Genomic DNA, 14,804 nt, shown 5'->3' with positions numbered 1-14,804 from the left:
TCACGTACGTCTACGCTAAAGCTCCTTCATCAGCTTGAGTTTATGCCTCCACCCATCTGTCAAAACGCCCAGCTCACCTGTAGTTACTGGAATACCAGACACGCTCGGCACTGCAACAGAATGCTCGCAACAAACGCAAGCTGCTTCGATAACTCTCGCTTGGGGTTGACCGCCAAGTGGCTGGCGGAGAGGTTGAAGAGGCTTCATGCGCTTGCTCCCGGGACAATTGGAAGTAGACGACGCGACGTGCCATCATGACGCAGAGCCAGTGAAGGCGGAGCTTAGCCCCAATCACTCAGCGAACTAGTTGAGGAGAAAATGCATGGCTATGGAGGAGGGTAACTTGTCATTTTCCGTAGCTCTCTTAATATGATACGCTTCACACAAATTGTAGTGCGAATGATTAAATGTAGCTGTACTCTACGCGTCTACAAAATTTGTCCGAACCGTTTCAGGGACCCTTTAGCATCACAGTGACGTATAGGCACCGACATTTTCGTGCGAAATTAAAAAAATAAAAATAGACTTTTGACCTTCATTCTTTCTAATAATAATCAACCTATTGCCGTAAAATTATAGAAAACAGTTTCGAAATAACACTTTACCGCTATAAATTGAGTGCGTTTCCTTGGCATCCTTTCATTGAAGACAAAAAATTTCAGACAAACTTGACTGGATATCACTAGAAAGACAACACACTCAGACCTTGCAAGAGTAAGCGATGGATGACAAAAAGGAACACCGAGGTGCTGATTCACAACAATCAAGTTCGTCAGGGCAATGTCTGAACGTTGTACTTACCGCATGACAATGACCTAGAGTACCCTACAGTTCTCCAGGCAGGAGCAAGGCCACAGGCCTCTACAGGACTCCAGCAAGGCGTTGAAACTACCGAAGATGCCACAATAGCCTCCCCTGTAAACAAACGCACAGATGTGGCAAAAGCAGGAGCAGACGAGCTGGTTGATGCTCAGAGCCAGTATGCCTCCACAAAGGAAAACAGGATTCTAGCCGTAGCCTTGTTTTGTTTGCCAACCTACGACCCTATTTCCAACGGACCATGCAGGTCAGGGTCATCTATTTACCTTAAAGGGGTAATGAGATGACATTTCCTAAATGTCCTTTTTAGTTTGTTTTTTGATTGAAGTGAAGGCCAAAACCCTCTAAACCCTAACAAAAAATACTGCCAAGCTTCACTGATGAACTCGAGTGCACACTAAAGATGAAGGACACAGGCAAAGTTAACAAGTGCTGTTTGCTAACTCTGCCTGTGTTCCTCGTCTGTTATGTGTGCTGCAGTTCAAGAATGAATCACAACCAATTTGTCCAACTTTCACTTCTACTGCCTAGCTTCAAAGGTGCCCTAGGTAATTTACTAAATAACATTTGTTTCTGTGAATCAGCTTTGTTTTTGGTATCCAAGAGGTGGATGCGTCACGACTTCATGATACACTTACTCACTCTATTTCTGTGATCGCTGCCGGTTGCCACATGTGAATGTAGCCAGAAGAAACATGCACATCACTCTCGCTTATTCTTCACGAGCAATGTCGCCATACCTAGCCATATTGCTACACAATGTCAACAAATTTTGCTCTTTGTCATCACATCACGATAATGTCAGCAATGCCAAGTCTGGCATTCCGAGGTTAACTTCAGTACTGAATTAAGTTATTTCCTAAGCATTTCTCAACCTTTGCACTTGCCAAGTCATCCTTTTACGTGTGAGAAGCATGCAGCAGAGTTTCTACAGCCTCGAAATTATGTGTCGGTCCTCCTCTGCAGAGCACCGAATACAAGTTTAACATGAGGAAAGCACGGTCATTGCATTCCCACTTCCAGTCAGTCATTGGTTCACATATTGTTGAGTGAGTGGCAGCATTCTTGCTCATTTGGTATCTTATGATGACACGACAGGCTTCTTCCCCGATTGTGCCTAGGCCATCAGATATGACATCCCGCCTACCACGGCAACACTGGTGGACAAGGCAGTCATTGTAATGAGACACAGTTTCAAGGTAGCTATCAAACATGCTAATGAATGTGTGTCAGTGTCTTTGTTATACCGCAGCAAGCTATAGTTGAACATCAATACGATGAATATGTGTATAATTAATTATCAGATATAACGAAGTAAATCTAAGTGCTAATTGTTGATATCAGCATGTAAAGAATATATGGGGCATCTTATTTAATCGTTAACAGAAGCTCTAAAAATCTTCCGTGACATGTACCAATTATATTTCTTGAGCTAGATTAATCTCCAGAGGCAGACATTATTATAAAGAAAAAATGAATATTAGACTAATTACCAAATGTTTGCTAATTAGCTTTCGAACTAATCACTTCATGCCACATGTTGCAATTGAAGAATCTTGGCTGGTGACATTTAAGGCCGCATCCACTTCAAACCAATTCTGGGGATCGCAACAGTTTCAAGTTGTGTTTCCAAAGTTGGCGACAAAGTGCATTGGTGTTCCAGCTGCCTTAAAGCTTCAATGCATAAAAAGGCATTTTGTTAAAAAGTAAGTAAAACAACTGTGCATTTTTATGGCAAGTTTGACTCCGCTTATCTCAAAACTGGTGTTAGTTTCAAAGTTCATTTCAAGTGGATGCCCCTTGTCAAATTAACTGCTTCAATTTGTGTATTGCTACATGTGTAGCAATATAATTAGTAGAAAAGATAATTATTTGAATTTTGCTAATTTGTCAATTATGCAAACTGATTTCCAAGGCAAGTAATGCACACCTCTTCGAGCACTACAGCTCAATAAGTACATTTGTGCAAATGTCACAGGAAATCATAAACATTCTGTTAAGGTTACAACACCTGGTATGCTTATAGCTAGAGACTGTATTAAAGGAAAATGCCTATTCGTTCCTGTGCACCAGGGCCCCACCCTTTTGCTGTATGGCCCAAATTATGGATTAGGAAGTAATTTAAGTACTGACTTTGCAGTGCTTATAAATGCATATTTGTCGATTATGCCTACATATGCCTGTTCTTGCTTTTAGCACCTGAAGATGTTTTTTTGGGGTGCTCTTTGTTCCAAAAGCCCATTCAGTTACTTCTTTCCACAAGGCTTGGAAGCATTGGCAGATGCTGTCGCTAATGGCAATGCACCTGTCAATGTGACCTGGCAAATAAGTGCTTCTGCTGTCAATATTAGTTGAGCTTTTGAAGGCCTCTCACCATATGCTTGACACTTGTTAGCAATGCCAGAGAAAAAAATCACCAACGGACAGTCAACTCCATGTTACACTGCCGGTAAGGATTTGAGAGAAAAGGTGCAGAATTTTGAAAGGTATACTGTATAATGTAGCTTGAAAAGACTGTTGACAGTAGATTGTGCTGTGCATGTGTTATAAGCTTTGTCCACCAAACACTGGAAACCTGTTAGGTTTATGGTTAACTGTAGTTACATGGCGTAGCACCAATTGCGATAGCAAGTTAGTAGATAGCTGTATAAAGTAAGGATAGTAGTTTTATTGGCCATATAAACTTTTAAACATTCGCTTATTAACTAAATTAACAATGATAAAATGTGCGAGCGTGACTCAACGAGGACATAGAAAGAAATAGACACAAGGAGACAGCGCTGTCTTTGTGTGTCTGCTTCTTTCTACATCCTTGTTCAGTCACGCATACACATTCTATCATGGATTCAAACCAACTAGCCCATCGACGTGTCTTAACTAAATTAACCAGCACGGTGTTGCGCGCACACACATAAATAAGAACACACATCGCTCGATGACCACAGAAACTGTCTGTGAAACGCTGGAGTTAGGAATTGCGGTAGCAACCGTGAGCCAACTGACCTCCATGCATCTGTCATTGAATGCGTACGAAACGTAGAAAGCACAGCACATACGAAGCTACTGGCACTACGCGACACTACAAACTTCGCAGATCGCTTTGAAGATGAGGCGTGTGTGGGTGCGCACTTTAGGGACGTCGCAGACCGCTTTGAGGACACACGAATGCCGGCAACGCGCCCCTACGGCGTCCGCCCAAGGCGTCTACCACAGCGTCCGCGATTCGCGTGGCCAACACCGTAGTAGACGCCGCGGTTGTGTCCTCTCTGTACGGAGCGGCGAGGGAGGAGGACATCGAGGCACCGTAGCAGCCGCCTGAGAACGCTCCTCCTCTGTCACTTCACCCCCCTGCCTCAAGCGCCACAGGAGTGGGCACACATCCGGGCCATGTCCCTCGCTCGCGCATGGGAGATTGAACCACGTTCGCCAGCTCACCCTCATACGCTTTCACTCATATGGAACCATACAGCGATGGTAGAAATGCGGCTGGAGTGCCCATATAATTCCTATCAGAATAAAAGCATTTAAGAAAGAGTTCCAGTGAAGAGTTCACATTGTTTCACATGCAAGCGACTGCGCGAAGGTAGTCGCAGCGATTCAGTGGCACCGCAATCCAACGAGGCGACTTTGTTCCAGATGCAACGTCTTCGTGTGATGCTTGTCACTGTGATTAGTGTCACTTACGGAAAGCACCAATGAGCAGTGGGTTTTCGTGCTCCGCAAAGGTGGTGCTGGACCACCCCTTCCTATGTTTTAGAGCATGTGAGAGAGATGCAGGCTTTGCCATTCTCCTAGGGCAACATTAATTCTCCACTTTTTTGCATAAATATATACTGCACTGATTCACGTTTATTTCGTTTTCAATTCCTGTTTTAAAGAATCCTTCAACCACATGCACCTAGAACTGTAACAAAGAAGATTGTATTACCTAAATATAGCGTGAAAGGGGTGTGTCAGTGGCTCTTTATCTTGAATGCTGCCAGGAGCCCATGCGCTATCTCAGCCACATAGATGTCAACTGCCTGGTAACGAGGCATGGTTAGCTTTTAACTTTTAACTAATCTTCTGTCTCCTTTTCTTCTCAAAGCATTTGAGCAGAAGAGTAGTGGCCTCTTAGTTCTAGTAGAGCTCGGGTGAACTTTGACCGAAGAAGCACAAAACCAAACTATAAGCACTCGTGCCCACAGTTCACGTCACGCAAAGGAACTTTCCGTCAGTTGATTTATCACTGGCTGTCGTCTGCTAGAAAAGCATCGCCAGTTTGAGCATGCAAGCTCCTATGTGCCTCGACACCACCTATGCCACATACTCCACATGTCACTGCTGAATTTTTCCAAATGTTTCGATTGCAATGGCAGCAGTGTGCGCAGCCACCAAAACAGGTTTAGGTGCTCCCACAATCGCTGCTGTGCCACTTTCGGCGCAATATAGCTGTCATGTGAAACAGGTGATAGACAAGAAAAACATTAAGTGCCTGTTTTAGGCACCTAAAACCCACATCTTTAGCACTTAAAAACCAGTCTCTACTTATAACAGGTATTGGATGCAACGAAAGTACTTTCGTGTCAGGTGCGACTTCATCATAACAAGGATCGCATCAAGACTTTTGTCCACTTTCATTCTGTAAAACACATGGAACTTTTTACAGAGCTCACTTTCACGTCGCCACCTCTGCCGAGAACGAAACAACTTTCTCAGTACTACCAAGGTACCAGGCAGACAGGTCAGCATTCCATATGTACTGTGGTGGTCTTACAAGGAGCACAGGATTGCCACACTGCAACATGGCATTTGGTAAGGGCACATACCTAAGAAAAGGAAGCCCAGCACAGCTTGCACTTGAAGTACACACCAAATGGTGCTTGTGTTGCAAGATTTCTTGAACATGTTTGTGCTGCTTTTGCAAGGAGCAACACAATTCAGTGTGTCACAGAAAGATGAATTATACCATATTTACTGAATTCTAACATGCACCTTTTTCTCGGGAAAAGCTTTGCTTAGGGACGGCTGGCTGTGCTCGAATGCATGTGTTCACGCGTACAAATGGACACATGAACACAAGCAAAACGGGGAGGCAAAGTGGGCAATGGTTCCCCTATAGCCAAAAGAGGGAAGCGAGATTGGGATGGTCTGCCACCGTATCTAGTGTTCTGTTGAACAAGGAAGCTACTGGGAAACTAATTTTTAACAGTGTTTGTGAATTAACGACACTACATAGAGTGAGCATTAGAGTGAGCACCCTTCCATTATGACTTAAAACCTGAGAGGACCTACCCAGAATATTCAGGCGCAACAGAACTAAGGTGAGCTGGAGAAGGCAGCGCAGGCAAAGGGAGAGACTGCAATGATATTTGCTACCCCCTTTCTTAAAAGGGTTCCAACACATAAATGCTGTATCTCACTTTTTTGTTTTATCAGATAGCTGCTAACTCCATGATGGTACGGTGCCAGAATTTCTCAAATGCGCAACAAATAATTAAATTTATCTACTTTCAATGCAATCAGTTCAATATGTGTGCCAAAAGCAGCACAACTTTCTGGCGTAGGGTCTGCTGATAAGCACTAGTCTTACATAATGCAAATTGGTGTTCATGTGGTATTACGATCTACTGACGGATGGATCAGGCCAGGTGCAGTGGTTGCAAGACACACAACTGCCATGCCACCGAACACTGGGTGTGCCATGTTTTCCATTCATTCATCTTTCAGACAATCACGGCTTGCCTTTGACCACTGCACCGCCCCGCGCACCAATGTCTTGTGACCACAACTTCCGATTTTCATGACATGACGGGTATTCTGGTCCACATACCCACGAGATCCCTATATTTGAAGCACATTTTTAATTTATTTAATTGAAGAAAGGTATAATGCACAATTTGTTGAGGCATTGTACCACTGTTACTAAGTTGGCAGCTACCTAATTAAAAAAAAAAAAAAAGACAACTGTGTGTGTGCCTACGCATCTGAACAAAGAAAGTTTTGTCAAAAAAAGAATGAGACACTGCTGAATACAGTGTAAATCTGCTGCCTTCCAGTACCTTTGGCAAATGGTACTTTAGGAGGCTGCAATAGAGGCAGTGGTGACGTCGCATTGCTTCCACCTAGAACCACAGGAGGAGGCGAAGAAGCTTCATTGTTATCGGTTACGTGTTCGTTTGGGTCCAGTGTGTGCTGACCGCACTCCATCAAGATGTCATATGGCTGCATTTTCTTCCACCTACAGGAAAGGAACTGCATGATTATGCACCATATCAACATGCAGAAACTTTCAGTATAGAAACATTTTACAGTGATACTAAATTACATTCTCAGTTTCTCTACACTGCAGTAAAAGCTTACTCTACAGCAACATAGAAAGTTGAGACACAGCTGGCTAGGCTCTCACGCTGAAACACACAGCTTTGTGTATCTGAAGTGACACGTATAGCAACTCATCCAAGGTTCAGCAATGGAAAATGAAGTTGCAGCATCTCATACCCGAAGACTTGGCTGCATTATCACAAGCATAAATGTAACATTGCGTTAGGGGAATGATTACATTATTTTCGCCCTTTGTATTGTACAGGCGAATGTTTGGAAAGCACGACAGCAGTAAAAATTAAAATGTCTCCTACAACAGTTCTGCAACATGGAATTGTTTCACTAAAGTTCATTAGTGAAACACACATGTAGGCTGGCCAGGCCTGTGAAGCAGAATTTTCTTTTGTGTGGCACCACCATTGGTCTCACTTTTGCTAGCGAGTGTACTATTACGCTTTCTTTGACAGGAGATACATGTCACGTGCCCTTTTCTTTCTGCCATAATTTGCGTGCATCACTGTCAAAGTTCACCAATGGTACATTTCCAGCACACAAACAAGAAAACCTTAAGTTTGTTGACATGTGTATGGGAAAGGAGAATCTAAACATTTCAGCAGTGGTGATAGCCCCTTCAGGCACTATATGTGCACAACTGTGCACATCAAGGTAGTGCATCAAATTCAAAAGCATTAAATAAAGTTATGATATTGTTCCTATAAAGCAGGGGTGTGCAAATATCATACAAATACTTGGCATCAAATATTGAATTGAATATTGAATATGGATATGCACATGTATTTCTTAGCAAGTTGGTTTGTTTTAACATGCTGGAACATTGCAGTTACATTGTCATTGGTAAAAAATTAAACTAGTAAGCTGTTGCACTAAAAGATTGTGTATTTGGCTCATGTTAGCTTTGAAAAAATGTGTAATTTCTGCTAATCGTCGGTTCTCGCCAACCTGTTCCTTATTATACCGCATCAATTTCCTGTTATCTCAGAGGCATTTGACCCTCTACCAGCCGTGACTCATCGCATTTGCTGTCAAGCAATAAGCTCAGGACTGGAGGTGGAACCTGCAAACTCGTGCCCCTTGCTACTGAGAGGCTGGCTTTCCTGCATAGCTTATATGCCCAGTGGCTAAGCATACTTTACAGGCAAAATTTTGCGAGCAGCGTGAAATTAGTGCAAGCTTCAGCTCTAAATCAGACACTTTCATAGATAGAAACAAACGCTAAGAACCACGTTTGCTCCCGCACAGCCAGCAATATATACGATTTGTTTCGAATATCCGTATCCAACCCAATATCCGAAGATTTTCAACTACCTAGTTTTTTAATCGAATATGAATATTAAAAATATAATATTCGATATGCGAAATTTTCGAATATTTGCACACCCCTACTCTAACGAGTTCTCCCCATGAAGTTCACATTTTGTAAACTTGAGAAAACTCACTCAAGATTGAAAGTTCCTAATTTGTTCTGCAGCTGTAGTTTTCATTATTCCCACGGCACAAGAAAGGTGATGCTAAATTTTTCAATAGAGAGAACTGGCACCTGAAGGGGATATTACACAAGCTGCATCAAGTAAAGCAGCCCCTTTACACACTAAACTAAGCACTTACACATAAAACAAAAACGATAAGACAGCAGGTCAATAAGAAGGAAGTCTGACTGAAATACCCATCCCTTGCTTCTCTTTCAGTGCGACTGAAATATCCACCCTTTGCTTCAATTTTCATGTAAAGTGCACAGACGAAGACCTAAAGGCCTCATAACAGCTAACACTGATGCCTGCTGTGAACAGTTTTGGGCTCTGTGAGCTGCGTTATTGACACTGCTGGCTAAGACGCTGGACAGTACGCTTCTAGAACACGAGTTAATGGATCTGTATAGAAGAAAGAAATATACAGACCTGAAGGTGTTTAAAACAATGCACTGGTGCACTGCTGCTAACACTTAACCTACATCACAGTTAACAGTGTACCTAGCTAGCAGTGAGAACCTACCGGGTGCGCAAGGTATTTGAGGACACATGGCGACAGACAAGGTTCAGTATACTCGTTCTAAATATTTTGCAGCGTCTCTTTTGCTGCTTTTTTATAAGACTGTTAAATAACACTACCTTCAGCCTCAATTATTGGCTGAATTTGGCTTCGGTAATGTCTATATAATCGGAGCAGACAGTGCATATGTTGGGCAGCAATTCCACAATAGCAGGCTTTAGTGAGTGTTAATCTTTGTTGTATTCATATAGGAGGTTCCAATAGGTTCATAGGAGGTTCATATAGGAGGATATAAATTCCAATGGCGGACAGGCCGCCATTGGGATCTGAACCTGGCAACGTTTAACGTTAGAACGTTATCTAGTGAGGCAAGTCTAGCAGTGCTATTGGAGGAATTAGAGGGTAGTAAATGGGATATAATAGGGCTCAGTGAGGTTAGGAGGACAAAAAAAGCATATACAGTGCTAAAAAGCGGGCACGTCCTGTGCTACCGGGGCTTAGCGGAGAGACGAGAACTAGGAGTCGGATTCCCGATTAATAAGGATATAGCTGGTAATATACAGGAATTCTATAGCATTAACGAGAGCGTGGCAGGTCTTGTTGTGAAACTTAATAAGAGGTACAAATTGAAGGTCGTAGAGGTCTACGCCTCTACATCCACTCATAATGACCAGGAAGTCGAAAGCTTCTATGAAGATGTGGAATCGGCAATGGGTAAAGTCAAAACAAAATACACTATACTGATGGGCGACTTCAATGCCAGGTAGGCAAGAAGCAGGCTGGAGACAAGTCAGTGGGGGAATATGGCATAGGCTCTAGGAATAGCAGGGGAGAGTTATTAGTAGAGTTTGCAGAACAGAATAATATGCGGGTAATGAATACCTTCTTCCGCAAGCGGGATAACCGAAAGTGGACATGGAGGAGCCCGAATGGCGGGACTAGAAATGAAATAGTCTTCATACTGTGCGCTAACCCTGGCATCATACAAGATGTGGATGTGCTTGGCAAGGTGCGCTGCAGTGACCATAGGATGGTAGAACTCGAATTAGCCTAGACTTGAGGAGGGAACGGAAGAAACTGGTACATAAGAAGCCAATCAATGAGTCAGCGGTAAGAGGGAAACTAGAGGAATCCCGGATCAAGCTACAGAACAGGTATTCGGCATTAACTCAGGAAGAGGACCTTAATGTTGAAGCAATGAACGACAATCTTATGGGCATCATTACGGAGTGTGCAATAAAAGATTAAGAAGTTTGCAGGGACGACATGGCCACAATTAGTACATGACCGGGGTAGTTGGAGAAGTATGGGAGAGGCCTTTGCCCTGCAGTGGGCTTAACCAGGCTGATGATGATGAATAGAAGTCGGTGGTAACTCCGTTAGACAGGCTACCAGTAAGCTATCGCAGGAGACGAAAGATCTCATCAAGAAAGGCCAATGCATGAAAGCATCTAACCCTACAGCTAGAATAGAACTGGCAAAACTTTCTAAGTTAATGAACAAGCGTAAGACAGCTGACATAAGGAACTATAATATGGATAGAATTGAACATGCTCTCAGGAACGGAGGAAGCCTAAAAGCAGTGAAGAAGAAACTAGGAATAGGCAAGAATCAGATGTGTGCGTTAAGAGACAAAGCCGGCAATATCATTACTAATATGAATGAGATAGTTCAAGTGGCTGAGGAGTTCTATAGACATTTATACAGTACCAGTAGCCCCATCACGATAATGTGAGTGAGAATAGTCTAGAGGAATCTGAAATCCCACAAGTAACGCCGGAAGAAGTAAAGAACGCCTTGGGAGCTATGCAAAGGGGGAAGGCAGCTGGGGAGGATCAGGTAACAGCAGATTTGTTGAAGGACGGTGGGCACATTGTTCTAGAAAAACTGGCCACCCTGTACGAGGTGTGACACAAAAGAAACGACACTAAGTGTGTAGCTTAAAAAAAGAGTGGAGTTGGCAACAACTGTTTTGCTGACGTAATCCCACACACCTCCTCTATTCATGCGCCCAGTTTCGACGGAACCGATCCCGCCAGTTGGGAGTGCTGTGTCATTGAGTGAACATGTGCAACTGCATTCTGCCAGAAAAATGTCTGATGCAAAAAGCGAACAGCGAATCAACATCAAGGTTCTTGTGAAACTTGAGAAATTAGCCACGGAACATTTCAAATAATAACCGAGGCTTATGGAGATGTAACTTTGTCTCGTGCACATGTGTTTGAATGGCATAAGCGGTTTTCAGGGGGAAGGGACAGTGGTGAAGATGATCAATGTGCTGGGCGCCCAAGGTCAACGATTACAGACCAAAACATTGCCAAAGTTCATGATGTGATCAGTGGTGACCGAAGATTAAATGTTCGTGCAGTGGCGGAGTTGGTTCACTAGGATATGGAAGCTGTTCGACGCATTTTAACGGATGAATTACACATGAGGAAGAATTGTGCAAAGGTTGTTCCAAAAGTTCTGTCCGTTGACCAAAAACAGTGCCATAAAGACGTGTGTGGACATGTTAGAACCCATTGCAAACGAGCCAAATTTGTTGGAATCTGTTGTAACATGTGATGAGACATGTATTTTTACCTATGACCTAGAAGGTAAGCGCCAGTCAATGCAGTGGAAGTCTCCAGGATCCCCAAGACCCAAAAAAGCATGCATGTCAAAATCAAAATTCAAGGCAATGTTAATTGTCTTCTTCAACATTAATGGAATTGTAATGATTGAGTGGGTTCCCAGTGGTCAGACTGTTAATCAACACTACTATATTGAAGTACTAAAAAGACTTCATGAAAAAATTAGGAAAGAAAGGTCACAGTTGTGGAGTGATGGATGGCTGTTGCACCAGGACGATGCACCCGCTCACATGGCCCTATCTGTCAAGCAGTTTCTGACCAGCAAAAACATTACTGTGACGGGACATCCTCCTTATTCACCTGATTTGGCTCCATGCAACTTTGTTATCCTTCCTAAAGTGAAATCTTGCTTAAAGGGAAGCGATTTTACTCAGTTGAAGAGGTTGAGGCAAAAACAGAGAATCTCCTGAAGGGCCTTCCGAAAACCTCGTTCCAGAACTGTTACCAGCAATGGCAGCACCGAATGCAGAAGTGTGTGAATGCTGAAGGGGACTACTTTGAAGGTGATAATGTCACAGAGAGCCGATTCAGTAAGTACAATAAGTTATTGGACCAGTCTCGTTTTTTTTTTTTTTTTGAGTCCCACCTCGTATACACAATGCCTCATGACCTCGAGCGTACCGGAATCTTGGAAGAACGCTAACATAATCCTAATCCTTAAGAAAGGGGTCGCCAAAGACTTGAAAAATTATAGACCGATCAGCTTACTGTCCATTGCCTACAAAGTATTTACTAAGGTAATCGAAAATAGAATCAGGAACACCTTAGACTTCTGTCAACCAAAGGACCAGGCAGGATTCCGTAAAGGCTACCCAACAATAGACCATATTCACACTATCAATCAGGTGATGGAGAAATGTGCGGAATATAACCAACCCTTATATATAGCTTTCATTGATTACGAAAAAGCGTTTGATTCAGTCGAAACCTCAGCAGTTATGGAGGCACCACGGAATCAGGGTGTAGACGAGCGGTATGTAAAAATACTGAAAGATATCTATAGCGGCTCCACAGCCACCGTAGTCCTCCATAAAGAAAGCAACAAAATCCCAATAAAGAAAGGCGTCAGGCAAGGAGATACGATCTCTCCAATGCTATTCACAGCGTGTTTACAGGAGGTATTCAGAGACCTGGAGTGGGAAGAATTGGGGATAAGAGTTAATGGAGAATACCTTAGTAACTTGAGATTCGCTGATGATATTGCCTTGCTTAGTAACTCAGGGGACCAATTGCAATGCATGCTCACTGACCTGGAGGGGCAAAGCAGAAGGGTGGGTCTAAAAATTAATCTGCAGAAAACTAAACTAATGTTTAACAATCAAGGCAGAAAGCTGAGCTAGTTGGTGTGTCATCATTAATCAAAAGACTAGCGCAAATAACAGGGACACAGACAGAGAAGACGACAGGACGAGCGCTAATTAGCGCTCGTCCTGTCTTCTCTGTCTGTGTCCCTGTTATTTGCGCTAGTCTTTTGATTAATAATGTTTAACAGTCTTGGAAGAGAACAGCACTTTACGATAGGTAGCGAGGCACTGGAAGTGGTAAGGAAATACATCTACTTAGGGCAGGTAGTGACCACGGATCCGGATCATGAGACTGAAATAATCAGAAGAATAAGAATTGGCTGGGGTGTGTTTGGCAGGCATTCTCAGATCATGAACAGCAGGTTGCCATTATCCCTCAAGAGAAAAGAGTATAATAGCTGTGTCATACCAGTACTCACCTACGGGACAGAAACCTGGAGGCTTACGAAAGGGGTTCTGCTTAAATTGAGGACGACACAATGAGCTATGGAAAGAAGAATGATGGGTGTAACTTTAAGGGATAAGAAAAGAGCAGATTGGGTGAGGGAACAAACGCGAGTTAATGACATCTTAGTTGAAATCAAGAAAAAGAAATGGGCATGGGCAGGTCACGTAATGAGGAGGGAAGATAATCGATGGTCATTAAGGGTTACAGACTGGATTCCAAGGGAAGGGAAGCGTAGCAGGGGGTGGCAGAAAGTTAGGAGGGCGGATGAGATTAAGAAGTTTGCAGGGACAACATGGCCACAATTAGTACATCACCGGGGTAGTTGGAGAAGTATGGGAGAGGCCTTTGCCCTGCAGTGGGCGTAACCAGGCTGATGATGAATCTTTGTGTAGCTATTTGTTAGACTCTCTCAATGACACCGACCATACATAGCAGCATACAGTTTTAGATATTCGGAACTAGGATGCCATATTGAAGGCAACATGGCCGCAGAAGTTCGCAACCAGACATTTTTGGGCAGCACAGGTTCTGTGGCCACAAGCAAATCCATAACTTACGAGTGGCGCCTACAGAAATCATACCCAGGAAGCTTGTTGACTCTGCCACTTGCAGCTGCCACACAATGGCTATGACTCGTTTTTCAAAGTTATTGCTCACCATGACATCCACCTGCTGCAGAGATTGAACAGTCACCTGACCACTGGCAGAACTTAATTGCCCTTATCACAGATTATAATTGGCCACAAAATCTTGCCTCACCCAGACAACAAACCTTTTTACAACATTCATCATGGTGGCAATCTCCATGTCATTGTGGTTGGCATGTAAGGTGACTATGGGAACATACAGCTTCATTTCCAGCATCAGGCTGAAAATTTATACAAGCATTGATACCCTGGAATAAATGCACTACATATGTGACAGAGGGGTAGTTGTAGATGATGTTAAGCACCTAGAAAGATGGAATGAGAATGGTAATATCTATGGTGATTCAAAGCAGTGTCCTCAAATACCTTGTGCAACTGGTACGTCAGTTGAGGCATCAGTTGACTTCAGCAGTAAAGTGGTGCACAAAGCACTGTTTCACTGTAGGCCTGCAAAGGCACACTTTTTGCTGTCCTTACTCTGTCAATAATAATGAGTAAAAGTACTCTATACAGTGATTTCAAATGTGCTATTTAGTGTTTCATTAGCCCAGGCGATCATTAAGCAGGTATGAATATGTAACTAAAGTACTCAAAGCCTAATATATGTATGTGGTGACAAGTACGAACATTATGTTCTTTATAA

At 43.1% G+C, this 14,804-nt stretch overlaps 1 protein-coding gene across 1 annotated transcript in view; it reads right to left on the bottom strand.

Annotated features, from left to right (window-relative positions):
• Tsc1 (tuberous sclerosis 1 protein hamartin) overlaps positions 1-14,804 on the bottom strand; it is a 106,894-nt gene that overhangs the window by 83,730 nt on the left and 8,360 nt on the right. Inside the window, exons 8-9 of the mRNA XM_050195503.2 lie at positions 6,861-7,039; positions 802-915 (exon numbers count right to left, since the gene is read on the bottom strand). Coding sequence (XP_050051460.1) covers positions 802-915; positions 6,861-7,039 — 293 coding nt within the window. The remainder of the gene's footprint in view (positions 1-801; positions 916-6,860; positions 7,040-14,804) is intronic.

The sequence above is a fragment of the Dermacentor andersoni genome, chromosome 1 (assembly GCF_023375885.2).
Source record: "Dermacentor andersoni chromosome 1, qqDerAnde1_hic_scaffold, whole genome shotgun sequence".
Lineage (NCBI taxonomy): Eukaryota > Metazoa > Arthropoda > Arachnida > Ixodida > Ixodidae > Dermacentor > Dermacentor andersoni.
This window is presented reverse-complemented; position numbering and strand designations above follow the sequence as displayed.